This window comes from Cottoperca gobio, chromosome 2 (genome assembly GCF_900634415.1).
Source record: "Cottoperca gobio chromosome 2, fCotGob3.1, whole genome shotgun sequence".
Classification (NCBI taxonomy): Eukaryota; Metazoa; Chordata; class Actinopteri; order Perciformes; family Bovichtidae; genus Cottoperca; species Cottoperca gobio.
In genome coordinates, this window is record NC_041356.1 from 2,597,521 (window position 1) to 2,620,063 (window position 22,543).

The 22,543-nt window shown below is 42.9% G+C and overlaps 1 protein-coding gene across 1 annotated transcript; it reads left to right on the plus strand.

Moving 5' to 3' along the window:
- Positions 1–1,362: 1,362 nt before the first annotated feature.
- LOC115021895 (receptor-type guanylate cyclase gcy-3) lies at positions 1,363–20,555 on the plus strand. Its single transcript, XM_029452640.1, has 9 exons — positions 1,363–1,505; positions 4,041–4,234; positions 4,835–5,190; positions 9,658–9,792; positions 13,820–13,994; positions 15,571–15,669; positions 16,056–16,147; positions 18,099–18,239; positions 19,931–20,555. Exons 1-9 carry the CDS (start codon positions 1,363–1,365, stop codon positions 20,186–20,188), a joined length of 1,593 nt encoding a protein of 530 aa, XP_029308500.1. The 3' UTR covers positions 20,189–20,555.
- Positions 20,556–22,543: the final 1,988 nt, after the last annotated feature.

Sequence of the window (22,543 nt, forward strand, 5' to 3'; positions counted from 1 at the left end):
AAGAAATTACATTACATTTTACAATAATGGATCCGGTGGTGGACAGTATGGCAGCAGCAGTAAAGGGTGTCCTGGCATGGTTTCATTGCGTCTCTCCATGCATCCCCGTTGGGAGGGACTAATACGCAAGGACAATACGTAGGTAAATGTTTCCTCATTTTTTTAAAGACTCATTTCTCCCAATCTCCTCATCTAACTAAAGAAAATAATAAAGAAAGAAAAAGTTTTTCCCGACCCTCATCTAATAAATCTAGTCTTATCACTCTGTGAGAGGACATGAAAAGCTCTCTCAACAGCCAACAGCTCAATGCCTGTCTTTTACCTTTGTTTTGGAGTTACCTCCGAGAGTTCCACCCGCCCCTCACAAAACCATTTCGTAAAAAGCTAACACAAAAAAAGAATTGCAGTCAATTTCTGTACAGTAGTTTAAAAAAGAAAAACAACTGATCCGAAGGTAGGATCCACGATTAAGCTTCACATTTATAAGAAAGTTAGGAGCCTAAAAATGGTAAAATAGTAGTGCTCTTTAATGTTATTATATATGTTTGCTGATATGTAGTGTCAACAAGTGAGAGTCAGTCAGTGACGTGCGGTGAGGTTCATGGCTGGGGAGGCACTCACTCTTTCAGTCAGATTTACATATGTTTATATGGGCTCACGTGCGCCCTCTTCAGTGCGGCAGAGTACTGTCTGCCTCACCTGGTGTTTTTTCACTGGTTTTATGTCACATCAACAAGACTAAATATGTTACACATACATTACATACATTAACTGGGCTATGGAAAGTCAGAACGCATAATACAAGTGTCTGTAAACATTATATTAGCGACATACAGAGAGATAGCAACAGGCACGCGCCAAATGCATGCGCTCAACCTAGTTTGCGAGGGCATTGCGCAATCCGAGGGGATGCTCAGCTCGTCGCTGCCTCTCCTGTATCTGAACAGAGAATACGCAAATTCAGCGATTTTGACTATAAAAATGATCAAAATGATTGGAATCATACAGAAAATGCAGCACAGACCAGTGGACAAATATGCATTTATATTTATTTTATTGTTATTTGTTGCTTTACTTTTCAGGATGACGGGGGAGGCTCTGCACGTCCCTGGAGTCAGTTTTAGTCACTGATGTAATCCGTGTGTTTTTCTGTTCAATGAACACTGTCCCGGTAAAACCGAATACATAGGCTGTATACATTTATTTTGAAGTATGCAACCGGAAAGGGAGAAGACACTACTGCGGACTTGATAGGCAGTGACTTCCAATAACGGGACATCTCTTCAGTGCAGTCCTCGCTCTGCAGTGACTGTCCTGTGAGGCCACCGTCTGAGATGGTAAACTAACTGCAGCACGAGTCTCATGTCATCCCTGGACTTGATGAAAAACGAGTGTTTCGCATCTGGGACCCTGTCCTCGGCTTCCCTAAAAAGAAGGATCATAAAGAAGAGAAAGGTCTCTCCGAAGGCGCAGCACGATGCGGACAGCGACTGTCAGCTGTGCAGGTGAGACACACAAAACTCTCCCAGAAAGTTTCAATTTGCTGGAATAAACCCAACCCAACCCACTCTAATCTAATATAAAGATAGTTATCTTTTATTACTAATTATTACATAGTTTTTTCTTATAGTTTAGTCTCACAAAAATAGTAAAAAAAAAATGCCCACAACAGTTTCCCAGAGCAGAACATCCTCAGATTCGAGAAGGTAAGATTTAATAACATTTCACACTTTTTCTTAATAAATAACTAATACGTTTAATTCGCTATCACATTGCTATCAATTAATTATCTGTCGACTGATTAGCGGACTAATCATTAGGCTACAGTTCTTATAAAGACAGAAACAAGATGATTTAGACATCAAGATTGTTTAAATATCATTAATTTAATTAATTAATGATAATAAAAATATGTAGCTTGTCGTTCCTTATCTGTGTATCATAATATCTGAGGGAATACTGGCCATGTCTGCTTTTACAAAAAAGAAGGTGACCATAGTCCAACAATTAAAAAAAAAAAAAACCTCCCTCTTAAGCACTAGATATACTGTACATTATAGTCTAGTGTCCATATGTCCGAAAAATTCATCCCCTGCCTATGTGTGAGGGTTTGCTTGGACCTGAGAGGACTTTAGGTGTGGCTTGTTCCAACCATCTGCACAGGTGTGAATACATTACAACAAATACGTAAAATCAAATGCGCTCCGCTCTCCTACGGACATTTTACACACTTAAAAAACTACGTCTGGACGAGATCAGATGGTACGGTTAGCTTGCTTTGGTCGCTTAGCAATGTGAATTGGCACAAGAGTAGGCATCCAGCGCCCAACCGATGTACCTCGTTTCTTCCAGGCGGTAAAAGACACGGCCATACAGGACTGTCTCAGAAAATTAGAATATTGTGATAAAGTTCTTTATTTTCTGTAATGCAATTAAAAAAACAAAAATGTCATGCATTCTGGATTCATTACAAATCAACTGAAATATTGCAAGCCTTTTATTATTTTAATATTGCTGATTATGGCTTACAGCTTAAGAAAACTCAAATATCCTATCTCTAAATATTAGAATATCATGAAAAAGTATACTAGTAGGGTGTTCAACGAATCACTTGAATCGTCTAATTAACTCGAAACACCTGCAAGGGTTTCCTGAGCCTTGAAAAACACTCAGCTTGGTTCAGTAAACTAAATCACAAGTATGGGGAAGACTGCTGATCTGACTGCTGTCCAGAGGACCATCATTGACACCCTCCATCAGGAGGGTAAGACACAAAAAGACATTTCTCAAAGAGCAAGCTGTTCACAGAGTGCAGTTTCAAAGCACATCCACAAAAAGTCTGATGGAAGGGGGAAATGTGGCAGGAAACGCTGCACAACCAAGAGAGATGACCGCAGCCTTAACAGCATTGTGAAGAAGAGTCGCTTCCAGAATTTGGGGGAGCTTCAAAGACAGTGGACTGAAGCTGGAGTCCAGGTATCAAAAGCCACTGTTCACAGACGTGTCCGGGAAATGGGCTACAATAGCCGTATTCCCATGGTCAAGCCACTTCTGAACTCAAGACAACGGAAGAAGCGTCTGACTTGGGCTATGGAAAAGAAGCACTGGACAGTTGCAGAGTGGTCCAAAGTCCTCTTTTCAGACGAAAGCAAGTTTTGTATTTCATTTGGAAGTCAAGGCGCCAGAGTCTGGAGAAAGGCTGGAGAGGAGCAAAATCCAAGTTGCTTGAAATCCAGTGTGAAGTTCCCACAGTCAGCGATGGTTTGGGGAGCCATGTCAGCTGCTGGTGTTGGTCCACTGTGTTTCATCAAGCCCAGAGTAAATGCAGCTGTGTACCAAGAGATTTTAGAGCACTACATGCTTCCGTCTGCTGAAAAGCTCTATGGAGATGAGGAATTCATTTTCCAGCATGATCTGGCACCTGCCCACAGTGCCAAAACCACCAGTAACTGGTGTACTGACCATGGCATTACTGTCCTCGATTGGCCTGCCAATGCCCCTGACCTGAACCCCATAGAGAATATGTGGGGTATTGTGAAGAAGAAGCTGAAAGACACCAGACCCAACAATGCTAATGAGCTAAAGGCCGCTATTGAAGCATCCTGGGCATCCATAACACCTCAGCAATGCCACAGGCTGATTGCCTCCATGCCACGCCGCATTGATGCAGTAATCCGTGCAAAAGGATTCCCAACCAAGTACTGAGTGCATTAATGGACATTTTCAAATGTTTGATTTTGTTTTGCTGTTATAAATCTTTTTTTTTACTTGGTCTGAGGAACTATTCTAATTTTTTGAGATAGGATTTTTGAGTTTTCTTAAGCTGTAAGCCATAATCAGCAATATTAAAATAATAAAAGGCTTGCAATATTTCAGTTGATTTGTAATGAATCCAGAATGCATGACATTTTTGTTTTTTTAATTGCATTACAGAAAATAAAGAACTTTATCACAATATTCTAATTTTCTGAGACAGTCCTGTATATACGGCCCCTTAAGCCTCCTTCAGTAATTCACCAGTTGTATTCCTGTTTTCCCAGGTGTTCCATATTTCCCCTGTCTGGCAGTAGTCGCACTGTTCATCGGATTTTGACAGCCTGTGTCCTCTCTTTCCTGGCCCTGCTTGGCTCTGTATCCATTGACCTCAGCTTCAACTTTGACCTGCTGCACACAACAGAGGCCGCTTATGATGAGCTTACTTCCTGCAGGACAATAGCTATCCTGCAACTTGTCAGTAAGCTTCAAAAGACAAGATGTTTATTGTCAAAAGACATGGGTAATGACACATTGGAGGCAAGTTTTTCAGAAGTTATGTTTCCGGTGTTTGATCATCTCTGTGGTGAAATGGCAGCTCACAGCAACGATCGTGGGCTCCTTTGTAGTGTTGAGTTGGCAGAATTTTGCCAGGAAATGAGGTGGAATTATTTCCTTGGAGGATTTCTAAATGTTTCATTGGATATGAACAGCACAAGAGAAAATGGTATTTCTGCTTATTCCATGGCCATCGGAAGACTTCTTGACATCTGGGGTACAGTAGAAGATACGTTAGTCAAAGTCAAACAGAATCCTAACTGGAGAGATGTACTGTCTGCAAGAGTTCTGATAAAATTCAAAGAGCTCAACCACCAGTTGATGGACTTCCCCCGCATGGCAACTCACACTGACTTTCAGTACAAATGGACTTATGTATTAAGCTACCTCGGCTTTGCCTGGGTTCTGACAGAACGACTGAATGACTGCTGGTTAGAGAACATAGACCTCAAGTTAAACTCAAGCCAGCGTGTTGAACATTCTTATATATTTGACACAAGTCCGTGGCATGTCTCTGGAGCAGGGACAGAGCTTCTGTCTGGGTCTCAAACTGGAATTCAGTATCTGACAAACACTCAGCAGTGCTTGTTTGATCGTGCGGGGCCGGCTCTGAGGTTGGCGTCTCGATCCGTGTCTTCGGCTCTCAGTATGAGGGTCTGCCTGCTGGCCATAGCCTGCCTCATCTACCCGGTGGTGATGTTCTCATTCAAGCAGATGACCGAGTGGATACAGAACTACGCCCGGAGCTTGAAGGAGAAGACAGAGGACCTGAAGCGCCAGAGGCAGCTGGCTGAGGATCTGCTGCACCAAATGTTGCCCAAGTCAGTCGCCAAGCAGCTCCGCCAGCGTAAACATGTCGAAGCAGAGAGTTATGAAAAGGTTGGTGCTATCTCAAAGAGTGTATTAATTTGTGTTTCTCTCATTGTGGTTTACTATGAATCAAGTAAGCATTCACCCGGGACAGGTTATACAATAGATAGTTGAAACCCTCATTGGCAATTAAGGCAGCTTTTTTAGGAAACATGAATTTCTCCTAAACTATTTACCAAAACCAATTTAAAATACATTTGAGATGACAAACAATTTTATTGTGTATCTTCTATTTCTAGTTTTAATATTTGTTAAAAAAACAGCCAAACTAGTTTGCTGATTAATTAACTTCCTGCTGCACTTGATCCTCGGGGGCTGTTTCCGGACTGAAATGTTATAGGGATGACTGAGCCTGAGAGGTGTAGTCTGGTTCTTTCAAAGGCAGCGTGAAAAATCAACAAGAGCTTGTGGCAACAATTCTGTCCTAAATGTTGTCCGTCAGCAAGACACTGAACCCTGATGGCCAGGCTAATCAAATGAGGCAATACAGTCATATACAGTCAGATACATGCAATGCTTATACAGGTATGACAGAGGATGAAATGATTGCCATCATGATAACTTTCCAGTTGTAGAATCCTTTCACATATACTGTATCTGATAATGCTTTAGACTCATGTAGAAGTTACTCTAACTGGACTTTCTGGATCATATTTCATTAGTCTCACAGGTACTTGAAACAGATGTGTTTTCTAAACAGATTGCCTGTGTTCACCCTGTCGGGTTTACTTAACTTAAACAAAAATACCCAACCCGTTCCCTATTCCTAATAAGCGCTGGGTTCCAAAGGTGTGGATTTGAGTCACATGATTGGACTTACTGGTCTGACTTGAGTCAGAGTCGAGTCATCAGCTGATGACTTTTCAAAATTAAAAAAGACTTGCATCTCAACTTTTACACCAATAACTAGAGACTTCACTGGGACTCAGCCTTTTGATTTGGAATGACATGACATTTTCCGCAAGTGACATAATTAAAACTATGTTCATAAAAAAGTGTTCAGTGAATCAACTCTGACAACATATATACAGTATTTATCAATCCTGCAGCAACCAATCACGTTGTTTGTCAGTACAGACGACAGATGATACCCCTTATATGGATCTAAAGCAGAGCATTCAGACCGAGGTGGCGTTGTGTGCTCAATGCAAGGCTCAGTGTCTCTCTAGATTCTAGATCCCCCCCCCCTGGACATTGTCAATCTGTCAGCCACAACAACGATGACTCGGCCTACAGGGATTAGGTCCAGCACCTGGCGGTGTGGTGCACCAACAACAACCTGGCCCTCAACACCAAATAGACCAAAGAGCTCATTGTGGACTTAAGGAAGACCAAAAGTCACACAAACACCCGCACCTATATGAACGGAAAGGTCGCCAACGTTACGTTTCCTGATGCGAATACCCCGATGACCTCTGACCAGGACTCACCAGCAACTATTTTTGAGGAGACCGAAGAAGGTCAATTTTTGAAGGTCCTTTTTGTAAAGCACTTTCTAACCAAGGTTTTGAAAGGGGCTATATAAATAAATGTTTACTTACTACCTGTTTCCTCAGATTCTGGTAAACTTCTACCGCTGCACCTTCAAGAGCATCCTTACTGACTGTTTGCACTCCTCCCCTCTTGGAGGCACTTCAGGACTCTCCTATTCCAGGACCAGCAGGTTAGGGAACAGCTTCTTCCGCTGTTACCTTGCTGAACTCTGCACCACTGTGTTAGAACCCCCCTCCCACAGATAGCAACCACCCCTCACACACCTTCCTCCAATGACTGTCTTAGTCATAAACCCCTTTTACACAGCTTGTTCAGGGAGGGACTGTTTTGCCGTTATTACGGTCTAGCTGTTCTGCATAAGAGATGGTCACTAGTCACAGAGCCAAATCGACATCTGTGGACATCTAAAAGGGCCAGCTGGCGGGTCAAGACGCACAAACACTAGACGCAGACGCTGTCATTTTACACGTCATGCCTCTTTAGCTCCCGTAATCCCGGCATCCTATCTAAAATGACACATTGAGGCAGCTTTAAGCTGGCCTTTGGTTCAGTGTAAAACAGCAAAAGCAGGGTGGCAGTATTGCAGAATCTCTGTGTAAGGAAAGAGGGTGTCATATGCTTTACAGATTGTAAAGCCCCTTGAGGCACAGTTGTCATTTGTGATATTGGGCTATATAAATAAAATTGACTATTCTGTGCAATGACTATTATGTTGAATCTAATCTAATAACGTTGAATCTAAAAGCATTCAGCAAAAAAGACACCAAGTCACCTGATCAGTTTTATTTAAACATAAGAGTTATGTAGGGCACAGTCACACGTGTGATAATGATACAGCCGTGCGTGGGGCGGTGCTTGGTTTTGGCTAGACTATTTTCAACATGGTGGCTGGGTCACAAACTTTCAGCTAAGCAGTACACAAAAATATGTTATTGAATACATTTGAGTTGAGAAATAGGCAATACAGTAACAGAATCATGATTCATATATGATTAACATGGCCTAGTGTATTGCCTGCCAAGGCGATATTCGTGCTGAATGTGATCCGTGCTGGGAGAGGGGGGTCAACAACACACATGTCTTTGCTATTGGTTGAGGTTGAGAGCCCGTAAAAGCAGACCAAAGTTGAACTCCACAAAATGTTTTATTTGCCCCTTTGCTCGCATAGTATGGAAATGAAAGCGAGCGAATAATTGATTTTGCGCATGTGCGACCGTGCCAGCTGCTTAAAACTTGAAATGGCATTACATTTGGTGAAGAGTGCACAATCTCTCGTTTAGGACTTGAGAATTGACTTTGGACTTGTTTGTGGGGCTTTGACTTGTTACTTGAGTCTAGATTTCATAGCCGAGACTTGAAACTTACTTGGAAAACATCTTTCCCCCCTTCTCCCTCTTTCCGCAATCTTTTGAATAACAAGGACATAGAAACCACAAGTGTTTAAGGAACTGTTTCCGTGTTAAAATTATGTTTAAAATGACTGCAACAGCTGCTGATAATATAAGTTTAATTTACTTATAATGTCCATGAGAAAAACCCATCCTGCAACTAGGCACAATAAAAACAACTGCAATAAATATGCAAACCTTAAAGGCAGAATGAGTAGAATTTGTCGGTTTATAAACACAACAGCCAGAGTTGGCCCCTCCTCTCTGGCTCAACCACACCAGAAGCTCACAGCCCCTGACCTCAGTTATGTTTAGGATGCTCCCCAGTGGGCGCTTGCCAACCCCAGATTCACTAATACTATATTTGCGTTTTTCTGCCGCTGTGTCCACCATTTTTGTAGCTTCCTTTTTGATGCATGCTTACGATCTGGCACATGGTCGCTACTTTGTTATAGAGGTTAACGCCCAGAAACTTCCCGAACACAGCAAAATAAGAAAATACAGGCACAGGTCTGGGTCTCTGCAGATTCAGACACTATCCGCCACATATAAGTGATGATTGAGAGGGATTATTTTTGTATGAGTCTATACATTGTTTTTTAAAGGAAAATGGTAACGGACATCACTGTTGAAGACAGATTAGACAAAAACCTCTCCCCTCCACACTCCTCACCATTCACTTTTAACATTTAACCAAACAAATTTAGAGCTTATAACGTTGCAAGCGTTGTGGGGTGCTGTTGCGAGGAGGCTACCTCTGCAAGATCTGCAAACATGATGAATGAAGGTGTGTGTTTGCTGCCTTTGTTGCTATTGTTGGCGTAATTAGCTATAATTGCCCTGTTCCATATTCATTAGGAGATAAAACAAGTTATTCGGGTGAAAATTGCGTCTGGCTTATTGAAGGGTTTTGAAGCAGCTGTACCAAAAGCACTCTGCACGGGAGGGGGGTTATTACTCAATATGACAATGGGCTTATTTTTAAAATGATTTGGAGCGCTGGAGTATTATGGAAAGAAAATGTAAGACCAACCGATTCTTCTTCTTTTTGTAACTACACAGAAAACAAAAACATGACTTGCTGATCCCTGAAGGAAGCTGTCCAGTAAAGACCTGAAGCTGCTTGTCTGGGGCAGCAAATGTAACTCCTGTTGTGGGCAAACCAAAGCAGAAATCAGAGGTGTTCCTAAACATCTCACATCACTAAATATCCCCATTATCAAAGATGCCAATTATTGTTGAGGGATCTGTATACTTGAGGCTGGAACTCTATTTTGTGATATCTCTTTGATTCAGTTAATTAAAATTACATTTCACTGCAGAACCACTACTTTTAAGATTTTGAATGCAGGTACTTTTACATGTGATGGAATATGACAATATTTTCTCCATGAGAGAGAGGAGGATGTAGTTTGTTGAACTGTATTTTGTTTTACAGAGAGTCTGTGTTATTTAGTAGTACACTGTTTGTACATTGCGGTACACTGCATTATTTTTAGCTAAGCGGACTGTGTAATAATTAACTGTTTGCCCAGTTTTGTCCAACCAGTACTGTTGAACACTGATGTAGTCCCTTCTCTCCATTTTGGTCCAGGTGACCATTTTTTTCTCAGACATTGTGGGCTTCACCTCTATCTCTGCGTCCTGTGCTCCTCTGCAAGTGGTGGAGATGCTCAACAACCTCTACATGTGCTTTGACACACGCATTGACTCCTACAATGTCTACAAGGTAAAGATGAAATGTCGATGCAAGCTCGCACAGAAAACTCACACGCTGCCTTTGCCTCCAAACATTAATTTTTTATTTGCACTTCTTGGCAATAACATTTTAAAAGTGTCCTTATTTGTCTTCTTTTTGAGATGAGACCTCAAGACTACAGGAAGCTAACTTAATTGATTAATCAAGAAATAGTTCAAACACGAAACTCAGTGACCTTTAGAGGAGTCCCAGCCTCACTACAAACCGGCAGAACATGTGGTTACAGCCTGTTTAAACAATACTATCTTGTTATGAAATGTTTTCCAATAAAAATTAAGGGTAAACAGGGAAAATGACGCTGAAACAGATTCTGTTTTTTAATCCTGCATACTTATATATAGTGTTATCACATGTTCATTGTGCAGAACTGTCAATGAGATAATGTTTCACTGTCAATTCCAACACCTTAAGGTGTTTTACGCAATTGGGTAGATTTTCAGATGCAATCAAAAAACAATATATAAAGAAAAGAAGTAATGACTAACAATGGCTGCTTTGGCACTGGTGGAAGATTTGGCGAATGGAAGACTTGGGAGAGAGAAAATTCTTCTGAGATCTCTTTGCTTGTATGGGGCCCAGCTTTACAAAGAAGCACCCTGCAGAAACCAAGCCATGCCGGTCCCCCTTCAAGTCCTGGCAACCGACACTTTCAAAGGAAATTAACTGAGAGTTCACGGATCTTTCAGCCAACTAACTGTTGTTCATCCACACCTGGACTACTGCCTATTCATTTGGTTGTATTATTAATATTCTATCAATATTTCATATTTAAATATCCATCCATCCATCGTCTACCGCTTATCCGGGATCGGGTCGCGGGGGCAGCAGCTCCAGTAAGGAACACCAATCTTCCCTTCTCCGGACCACATCCTCCAGCTCCGACTGGGGGATCCTGAGGCGTTCCTAGGCCAGTGAGGAGATATAATCTCTCCACCGAGTCCTGGGTCTTCCCCGGGGTCTCCTCCCAGTTGGACGTGCCTGGAACACCTCCCTAGGGAGGCGCCCAGGTGGCATCCTTACTAGATGCCCGAACCACCTCAACTGGCTCCTTTCAACGTAAAGGAGCAGCGGCTCTACTCCGAGTCTCTCACGGATGGCTGAGCTTCTCACCCTATCTCTAAGGGAGACACCAGCCACCGGTCTGAGAAAACCCATTTCGGCCGATTGTACCCGTGATCTCGTTCTTTCGGTCATGACCCAGCCTTCATGACCATAGGTGAGGGTAGGAACGAAGATCGACCGGTATATTGAGAGCTTTGCCTTCTGGCTCAGCTCTCTTTTCGTCACAACGGTGCGGTAAAGTGACTGTAATACCGCCCTCGCTGTTCGGATTCTCCGGCCAATCTCTCGCTCCATCGTCCCCTCACTCGCGAACAAGACCCCGAGGTACTTGAACTCCTTCACTTGGGGTAATGGCTCATTCCCTACCCGGAATAGGCAATCCACCGGTTTCCTGCTGAGAGCCATGGCCTCAGATTTAGAGGTGCTGATCCTCATCCCAACCGCTGCACACTCGGCTGCGAACCGATCCAGTGACTGTTGAAGGTCACAGACCGATGATGCCTTAAGGACCACATCATCTGCAAAGAGCAGCGATGAGATCCTCAGGTCACCGAACTGCAACCCCTCTCCTCCACGACTACGCCTCGATATCCTATCCATGAAAATCACGAACAGGATTGGTGATAAAGCGCAGCCCTGGCGGAGGCCAACATTCACTGGAAACGAGTCGAACTTACTGCCGAGTATCCGGACACAACTCTCGCTTTGGGCGTACAGGGATTGGATGGCCCTCAAAAGTGACCCCCTCACCCCATACTCCCGCAGCACCTCCCACAGTATCACCCGGGGGACCCGGTCATACGCCTTCTCCAGATCCACAAAACACATGTAGACCGGATGGGCGTACTCCCAGGCCCCCTCCAGGATCCTTGCAAGAGTAAAGAGTTGGTCTGTTGTTCCACGACCAGGACGGAATCCGCATTGTTCCCCTTCAATCAAAGGTTCTACTACCGGCCAAACCCTCCTTTCCAGTACCTTGGAGTAGACTTTACCAGGGAGGCTGAGAAGTGTGATACCTCTGTAGTTGGCACACACTCTCTGGTCCCCCTTTTTAAATAGGGGAACCACCACCCCGGTCTGCCAACCCCTAGGCACTGTCCCAGACTTCCACGCAATGTTGACAAGGCGTGTCAACCAAGACAGCCCCTCAATAACCAAAGCCTTCAGTATTTCTGGACGGATCTCATCAACCCCTGCGGCTTTGCCACTGTGGAGTTGTTTGACTACCTCAGTGACTTCCATCAGGGAAATTGACGATGATCCCCCATCAGCTTCCAGCTCTGCCTCTACCATAGAGGGCGTGTTAGTCGGATTCAGGAGTTCCTCAAAGTGCTCCTTCCACCGGCCGATAACCTTCTCAGTTGAAGTCAGCAGGGTCCCATCCTTGCTGTACACAGCTTGGATGGTTCCTCGCTTCCCCCTCCTAAGGTGCCGGATGGTTTTCCAGAAGCACCTTTGTGCCGACCGAAAGTCCTTCCCCATAGCTTCTCCGAACTTCTCCCACACCCGCTGCTTTGCCTCTGACACGGCAGAAGCTGCCGCCCTTCTAGTCCTTCGATACCCTGCAACTGTTTCTGGAGTCCTCCCGGATAACATAACCCGGAAGGACTCCTTCTTCAGTCGGACGGCTTCCCTGACCACCGGGGTCCACCACGGTGTTTGAGGGTTACCGCCCCTTGAGGCACCTAAGACCTTGAGACCACAGCTCATCACCAGCTTCAGCAATAGAGGTTTTGAACATCGCCCACTCAGGTTTAATGCCCCCAACCTCCACAGGGATGTCTGAAAAGCTCCGCCGGAGGTGTGAGTTAAAGATCCCCAGGACAGGGGCTTCCTCCAGACGTTCCCAGTTCACCCGCACTACCCGTTTGGGTTTACCAGGTCTGTCCAAAGTCTTCCCCCATCCCTTGATCCAACTCACCACCAGATGGTGATCAGTCGACAGCTCCGCCCCTCTCTTCACCCGAGTGTCCAAAACATGCGGCCTCAGATCAGATGATACGATTACAAAATCGATCATTGACCTTTGGCCTAGGGTGCTCTGGTGCACTTATGAGCATTCTTATGTTCGAACATGGTGTTTGTTATGGCCATTCCATGACTAGCACAGAAGTCCAACAACAAACGACCGTTCGGGTTTAGATCAGGGAGGCCCTTCCTCCCAATCACGCCTCTCCAGGTGTCTCCATCGTTTCCCACAGTGTGCGTTGAAGTCTCCCAGCAAGACTACGGCAGTCCCCTACTGAAGCCCCGTGCAGGGCTCCATTCAGGGTCTCCAAGAAGGCCGAATACTCCGAACTGCGGTTTGGGGCATAGGCACAAACAACAGTCAGAGTTTTCCCCCCCATAACCCAAAGGCGTAGGGAGGCGACCCTCTCGTCTACCGGGGTAAACTCCAACGTAGCGGCGCTCAGCCGGGGGCTAGTGAGTATCCCCACACCGGCCTGACGCCTCACACCTTGGGCAACTCCGGAGAAGAATAGAGTCCAACCCCTAACCAGGAGTACAGGTTCCAGAGCCAAGACTGTGTGTGGAGGTAAGCCCCACCAGATCCAACTGTTAGCGATCCACCTCCCGCACTAGTTCCGGCTCCTTCCCCCACAGAGAGGTGACGTTCCACGTCCCAAGAGCCAGCCTCTGCTACCCGGGTCTGGTCCGTCGAGGTCCCTGACCATCACTGCCACCCGTGTGACAGCGCACCCGACCCCAGCGGTTTTTCCCATGAGTGGTGGGCCCACAGGATGGATGGATGGGAGGCACCACATAGCTTTTTCGGGCTGTGCCCGACCGTGGCTGACAATTCTCTCCACATTGTGAACCCTTTCTACTCCTGACTGTACAAACATGCCACTTGCTGTGTCGTATTTGTTCTTTGCTTCACATTTTCAAACTGGAAAAACATGAAAGCTAATATAAAAACATCATATCAAATCAGGTGGAGACGATTGGGGATGCATACATGGTGGTGAGTGGTCTGCCTGAGAGGAACGGGGATAGACATGCCGATGAGATCGCCAAGATGGCGCTGGATCTGGTTGCAGCTGTCAGACAGGTCTCCATCCCTCACATGCCCAACCAGAGGCTGCAGCTACGAGCCGGCATCCACACAGGTGAAAGATGCCCCCTATAATATGTACTGTCAGCACTAAATGATTATTTGTGCAGGGATTGATAGCGATGTTGATCAGGTGCTTAGCTGTGGGTGCCATGAAAACTACTAGGTTACCAGATTATAAAAAGTAGATATGGATATTCTTGGTTCTGAGAGGATGATTCTCAGTGACTATGATGACCCCTTGACCTTTCCTATAGTGCTGCCCCAAGGTCAAGTATTGTATATGGCCAACAGTTCATCTATGACAGCTTTTCTAGAAATCTAATCACTGTTTCATAAAAAACTCTCTCAGCCAATCACATCACTGGTGTCATGGCTCTGAAACAGCTGAGGCATGACGACAACAGATCGCTTCTCACTAAATAGTGCAGTGGCACGATGTGGACACAGCACCACACATCTGCATCCAGAGGAAGATTGTGTGGGCTTTTAACAGTTAATTAGCACAATGTTAGAAATAAAAAAGAATATTAAGGCAAATGTTCACATCATATCTTAAAAATAATAACTTTTCTTTTTTTGGAAAGGACACTGATGAGCAATTGGACACCTCCCACATGAGCAGGCAGATTATGAAGTTATAATGGACCACTCTGATGTGTGAAGAGGATAGATTGGTTATTCTGTAGCAGCTTGGTATCATTTGCATGTGATTTCATTAAAGTAAACACAGTAAGGTAAACACAGACCGTTGGTAATAGCACTGACTGCCCTCCTTAAATCAGAGTGTGACACTTGACAGAGGACAGTGTAACAACGGGAAACAGAGAGCGGTGTGTGACATGACAACCACTCGGCTACCTAGGTGCTCTGGAGGATTTAGATTTATCAACATGTGTGTCTTGCTGCCTTCAGGATGGCTACAGGGATTTAACTAAAGACCATCTTGCGATGGGATTGCACCAGCGGTGTGTGTGTGTGGGTGGCGAAATTGGCGAATATAAATTTACCTAAAAAACTAATGACATTCCCATCAGCCTTAGGTTTACTTTGTGTACTGCTAATAAGCAAAAGTAAAAATTTAACAGCGTCACGGCAAGTGATTTCCATCCCAATGACATCTCGCCCAGTCCACTACCGACTTGATGTTTTTATATTATATTCTATAACACTATAGTAAATAAATATAACACGCTAACATGATCAAAAACTTGTTGTGATCCAAACCGGCAGACTGTCCAGCATCTTAATAGCATACCATAGTTAAAAACTCTTTACAGCCATGCGCACTCAAAGCTGTGTGAATAATACAATCTAGCACTTTATAACAGAAAAACAGCAAACGGCAACATAACCTAAGCATAGTCCATCCTATATCAATATATACAAAACTATACAAAAATGTTGGAATTAATTCAAATAATATTCAACATCTATGTCATGCCAACGTAATATTTTTCCCCCTAATATAAATATGTGCTTAAGTGGCTCTGACACTTGTACTGGTAAGGCTTTGAAATCAACACAATAGTCAGTATGTTGTTCTCTTTCTCCAGCCCTGTTGCATTGTGGGATGGTTCAATCCTCTTGCAGCGGAGTGAAGCTCAGCTTTTTCTTTGCTTGTCCTGTAGGTCCATGTGTGGCGGGAATAGTGGGCTACAAGATGCCAAGATACTGCCTGTTTGGTGATACTGTCAACACTGCCTCTAGAATGGAGTCAACTAGCCTGCGTATGTGCACCTTAAAACATAACACACAAACACACTCATCTGCAAGTATTGCTACACTCTTCCCACAGAACTGAAAAAAGTCAGACTTTGGTGATGATGATGAAACCCACAAGCTAAAAGGCATTGGTCTAACAATAAATTCTTGTTGGAGTTTTACCTCTTCAGATTTTAGTGTCTCCCAGTGGAAGTGTCCAACAAATATCAGACAGCAGTGCATTTCTACAAGTTCTACACATAAGTAACTAGATATTGTTGCACACAGCTCTAAAGGATTTAAATTTGGAAAACTACAAATAAATAAGTGACAGTGCTTAGATACATGATTTGCTTGACTTTGGCCGAACCTCAGTTGTGTTTTATAGTATGTATTATTGTTTGTGTGTCAGCTCAGAGAATCCACGCCAGTTCAGAAACCTACTTGGCCCTCATCAAAGACAACGCCTACGAGCTGCAGCTTCGTGGAGAGATTGAGGTTAAGGTAAAAGATTCCAGCCAAGCCATAAAGTAAACATTTTTGTCTAGTAGTAAGCCAATCAAACCTTAGGTCTGTTGTAACATTGAGGAAGCCATACATTTTTCTAATGTAACTTTAAAGATTTATATAAACTTTGCTTGATAAGATATGATTAGCTTTTCAATAATAAGAGTAAAAGATGAGGACTTCCGTCTCCTGAAATATTACTCTTATTATTAGATCATTTATTTGTCAAAGTGCACTTCTTTCCCTTGTAGTGATGTTGTTTAATTTCAATGACCTTTTGAGTTTGACACTGTAAACATTTTCAATGGTCCGACCAAACCTACCTGGCTAATGCTAATGCTAGCATGGACAGCTAACCGAGAGTAACCCAAGCTCACGTAAAACTCATGAGTTTCTGATGGAATTATAATGGTGCGTTCACACTGAATGCCAAGTGGATGCTGATGGAGCAGCTATAGTATTAGCTTTGCCTAGCCCTGATCGATCCAAACTCCATTCAGAAAACAAGCATTTTAAAAGTTGTTTGCTTGTCGTCTTGCGGACAGATCTGACAAAGCATGAATTCAAGACTTTCACAAATCGGTATCATGATATAGTTATTTTGGCATCCTTTTAATACGTTTATTGCAATTAAATCACGGCAAAATACGTTTATTTTTGGGTTCATGCCGCTGTAGTAAATCGTATTAATTCAGCAGACATGTGACTAGAGACACATTAGTCACACAGCTTGGTAAAATCACATAAAATCTTGCTCAAATTTTGCTTTGCATAAGATGTGAATGCCCCGAAAGAGGGATTAAGTCGGATGTTATCATCATATTTATTACATTTTATTTATATATATGAATATATATATTTACAAATTTGCCTCAGGGGGCTTTAAAATCTGTGCAGCGCACAGCGTACTGCACCCTCTGTCCTTCGACCCTTGCAGCAACTAAGGAAATAATGGGGAAATAGCAGTGGTAGCCTATAGGAAGAAATACTGTCTGTATCTTAGTCTCCACTTGGTGACTAGACTGGAGGGAGAAATATAAGGAAATCACCCAACTGCCTTTATGGAAGAATTCCTGAATGAAGTTTTCGGCGAGGACAACTTCACCTGTCCCCTGGTAGTGGACCGCGCTCATTGGACCCTGAGGCCACCTCAACCAAATGGCCCACTGTAGGCTATGACTGTCCGTACGCACTACTATGAGGGAAAGGAGCAGATTCTCAGGACATTAAGGACGTCCTACCTGACAAGACGGGATTTAATATCTTTGATATACACTGTCCGAGAAAACCAATGCAGAGATTGGGATGTTCTTAGCCGCTAAAAAGGCTTTTGATCTGGTTGAGTGGGAATATTTGTTGATGGCCATGACGACATTTGTATTTGGAGGAGGTTGTAACCTCTCTGCTGGGGGTACCCACCAGGGGTACCCACCGATGTTGCTGCTACTCTTCGTGTTTGCAATTGAACCCCTTGCGGCCTATCTCTGTCAGTGTCAAGCTTTTAACGGGATGATACGTAGAAACATTACACACAAGCTTTTCCTGTACACTGATTATCTCCTTCTGTATATTGCACGCCCAGTGTCCTTGCTTTATTCTATAAATTCAACTATTTTGGTAAAAAGGTCTTTCAGTCCCCTAGTGACATATACTGTACAAATCAACATATACCTCCTCACACAGTCCAAGTACTGTCTTCTCTTTCATACAACGTTTTTTTTAAGGATTATTGATTCAAGATTTAGTACTAGGTGGCTGCAGAGATCTCCGAAACCTCTGCATATAAAACCTAAACTCTCTGAATGCCTATTGTGCTTTTGGTAGTTTTCGTAATTTGTGAACGGACCCTTAAAGTTGGATTTCTCATGAACAGTTATCACTGTGACGGGTTGCTAGTCTCACCCAAGTGAACACTGTTTTTCATTTGTGTCTTTCCTTCTCCTGCCAGGGTAAAGGCAAAATGAACACATACTGGTTGATTGGCCACAAGAACTACAGTGTGCAGAATGACAGCCTGGTTTGCCACTGGAATCCCAACATGGCAAGAAAGAAGAAGACCGTGGCCAACAGTGACACCTCTGTGGGCAATGTGAGTTAAACTGGTTAATATGTTTACCATTAGGGGTGCCATATCGCAGAACGTGTGTCCCTGTCCTGTAGCTGTTTCACCTCCACTATGTTATAGACACAGATGTCTGTGTGTGTGTGTGTGTGTGTGTGTATGTGTGTGTGTGTGTGTGTGTGTGTGTGTGTGTGTGTGTGTGTGTGTTTGTTTGTGTGTGTATCTCACATATTGAACTACTTTATGGTTAGTGTGTGTGTTGCTGAGGACCCGAGGGAGTGTAGTGCTGCTCATGAAGTTATTTGCATCAGCGGTTCTATAGAAACCTGCAAAAACCCGGACGGACATTTCTTTATCAGTGATAGAAATGAGTGTGTGAAAAAAAGGTGCGGTGCCCTTTAAAAGAAGACGTCTCTATGTGTGTCGGCCAGTCTGAACTTCGACTTTCTTCCAAAACGTTCATCAAATCTGGGGCATACACATTTAAGGGGGCTGTGACTTTATTGAGGCCATAACATTTCCATGGGAGATTTTGTACTCATGATGCGCACACTGTGGCGTTGCTACTGTAAACACCTGCAGAGTCTCACTTTGAAACCCAAGACGCAGCGACACGAGCACATCGGGAACAGGCACTGCACTAATATTTTAGAATTCTGGCCTTTGTTTGCTTTCTGTGCTTCAGTCTGCTCTGTTGGTTATTCCCTACTTGTACAAAAGTTTTTGTTTTTGTTTTCTTCATTCTTCTTGATATTGCATATTTGATGTTTCTTCTACTATATGTTGTTCATTTTCTGTGAATACTTTGGTCCACCCTCCCCTCTGTTGTATTTCACATATCCATATAAATATGTTAATTTATTACTAGCTGTGCAAACCCACACATGCTGTTTCTATGCCACAGGACAGTTCTGTCATTGAAAGTAAACTTGTAAATTATCACAACAAAAATGTCTATCCCAGCACAGCTTACAAGTATGAAGTTGTGTGCAAAAACTGAAGGGTTTGAAGTGTTGAAAATCTGCAACTGAGCATCTTAATGCCACCCAACCACTTCCCTTCGTACTCACTTCCCTCCATGTGTGTCTGCTGTTTACCTACAGCCTATAGGTTAGCCCTGATTCTGATCCTTGATGGCCATCTCCTGGAGCCTGGACAATTTAGGTTCTGAGCAGAAGGATTTTTAAAACACTCACCAGATCTCAAGATATCAATAGAACATTTTGAGAAAGAAAATGGAATAAATAATTTATATTTAGCTTTGTTTGTTGTGCGTTTGGTCTCTTTTTTTGGCATATGTATATATGTGTGTATATATATGTATTTCATTTTCATTTTATTTATAAGCGCACTTTTCATTTGCGTAAACAAAACTCAAAGTGCTAATTCTGGTACACCCCTACTGTCAAGCTAAGATTTTTAGCTAGCTTGCAACCATTAAGACGCAAAAAGGAATTGTCTTATACAAAATAATCTTTTGTCATTGGCCAGAGACTCTACTCTGCCATTTAATTTAGCCTATAAGCTTTCTTTCTGAATGTATTGTGGTTGGATGTGGTTGGATGGCTCCACCCAGTGACACTTTGCAGGATTTTGGTCTGCCTTTTAAATAAGTTTACCACAAATAAAGTGGAACGTGTATCTTTATGTTTTTAACAGACAAATGTAATGAAATGTTATCTATGTATATGTCATGATTTTCCCTACCTCTGTGCCAGTCCTCAATGACAGTGCAGAGCCTCAGTGAGAACGCCACCACCCCAGTCTCCCTTCCCTCCTCAGTGTTGAACCAAACCCCACCACGTCCTTGGACAGACAAGCCTGGCCTGAGCGTGGCAGCTCAGATGGAGTCTTACGGCGGCAGCAACGGTACCCTGGGCTCCATGATTGGGGGGCTGCAGGGAGCAGAGGAGAGCCCTCTACCCAGCCAGCGTAGCGGTAGCAGTGGGTGTAAACCTGACGTTCTGAACATTTGAGGAAAAACTCAAAAATAGTTTGTTTTCAAAATGAGTAACCTGATCTCAAAGCTGATATAATAGCTTAACTTTTTTGGAGTAGTAGTGACTGTGTATGTATGCATTTATGTTTGTATATTTGTATGTATACACTGTTCGCCTTGTTAATTGTACAGTTAAATACCACAAACTGCCCAATAAACCCACCACAAAATATCTTGCCGTCACTTACTGTAATTTGCATAGCATGATGGGTAAAGTGAAGACGTTATATGTCATTTACAGTAACTTACTGTATTTTCTTGAAATTGCGTTATTTTACTGTTAACACATTAGTACTAGTGTACTGTAGTTAGGTTATAATGTATATTTGACTTGAATGGTTTATTATGGGCTCTTTCTGTATTTCTCATGTCATTTTTTCTCAATGGTTGCAATATTTAATTAATTTCCATTAAATATTTATTAATGACTCTGATGACTGATTTTTCCTGTCAACTAAATTGACTGTGTTTTTAATTTTAATTAACGGCCCTATTGGAGTAAAAACTAACTGAACAGAGGCTGCACAGTGTCAGTGAGCTTTCTGTTGTTAACTGATGTGTCGCTGGCTTTCAGGGTAAATGTCTTAAACCTTGGCTTTCAATGTGAAGTAACTTACGGGAAGTAACGCATGAGTGCTAATCACTGGCAGTAGATACATAAGTATATTTTAATTATTTATATTTTAATTTGATTTGCTCAATTTGAATAATTGCATGAACAAATTCATTGCTATATACGTCCACATTCAGTTCTCACAATTCAAATTCAGTCACTGAACCTATATCATCTTTACGTTAAGTTATTTAATTATAACATTGCATATTCCAGTTGCAGTTTACAAGTTAAAGACTATAAATGCACATGATGGCACCCAGTCAACTAAACACACTGCATCCATGCCTGCTCAGCTGTCCAACCACTTTTATCGTTTATTAAACGAAACAATTTATGTTGCAAACATGAAGCTACCTCCCAACCAAATATGCAAACATCAACATAACTTTGACCTATGAACATTTTTTTTCTCCAAAGCTGTAATGGCAGATTTCTTGGTTTTATAGCTTCTGCTTGTAAATTTAAATAAATGTAATTCTTACTGTAATGAATGAATTATGTCTGGCAAACTAAGAAGGTCCCTGCAAGATGGTTTTCACATTTAATCGACATGAAATGAAACAAATGGCTACAATGAAAAAAGAAAAAACACATTGGTCTGTTTTTAAATTCCTACATGGGTATCTCACAATGTGCAGCTGTGAGAACAAAGTCCTCTCAGCAGGGCTCCCCCAAAGTGGGGACCCCTGACATGCAGCGCCATGCAGGGGCAGCATCCTCTGCCTCCAACAATACAACCATCAGCTCCTGAAACACACAATCATCGTTCTTCCAGATTACGCTGCCAAATCAAGTGAGATATGCAATATACAATAATTTTTTGTTTTTAGTGATATTTCCCTTATATAATAATTAAGGTTGGCAATTTGTTGTCAAACACTATTCATACTTCTATTTCAGTTTAAGCAAGGAGACGGGCAGGAGAAGGTTCCTGGACATAACCAAACTATGTCATTCACTCGACGACAGTGTTGCTGATGCCTTCCTTGAGCCCGGCCGAGCTTGGGATGGCTCCGATGAACTCTTCAAGAAGCTGCAGGAAATCACATGCCGCATATGTAGGCTACCCTCTATGCACACTTTAGATGTCAACCTTCTTTGGTACCAACTTTTCTGCATCAGGAGGTGATGATTGTCTATTCATAAATTCCATTCATGCTAACTATCAGGCTGCAATCTGGAGATGGTCTTGTCGTAGAAAAAGTCTTTCCTCCGGGCCAGAGGTGAAGTCTGGACCCCTTCCTCGAACACTGGAGAACAAAGTTAAATACACAGCATTTATTCTTACATGAAAATAAGAACTCACCCGAGGTTACAGCCGACTGTAAACACTAAACATTTTACGTTCTGTATTCTCCTTTATACATTCTCCATATCTCTTGCAGTAGAAATGAGGCCATAAGATCATCCGTTTCCCATCATCTTATTTCTCCTATCAATAAATCAAGGGCTGCTATTTGTCTCTTGATTTAACACCTGCATCCGCGGGCATAAGGCTTATCTAGCATGTTGGTATAGTGAGGGCTTTGTTTCGTGTCCTTTTCCCATACTCACGGTATGAGTATACCCGAGGGCCTCTTTTTTAAGTGGGTTGACCGGGGGCCCGTGCCTTCTCTAAAACCTCTCAAAACCTCACCCTCAGCAGTTTTTCAAAACATCTGCGTCATCTACATCATCTACATTTCATATTTTCAGTTGAAACAAAAACCTCATAAC

Bases quoted from the DNA above. Each gene is read 5' to 3' on its own strand.
- LOC115021895 (XM_029452640.1), top strand. From the start codon at position 1,363: ATGTCATCCCTGGACTTGATGAAAAACGAGTGTTTCGCATCTGGGACC. The intron at 15,670-16,055 runs GTATGTGCACCT...TTTGTGTGTCAG, and splicing joins AATGGAGTCAACTAGCCTGC to CTCAGAGAATCCACGCCAGT. The intron at 18,240-19,930 runs GTGAGTTAAACT...CCTCTGTGCCAG, and splicing joins GTGACACCTCTGTGGGCAAT to TCCTCAATGACAGTGCAGAG.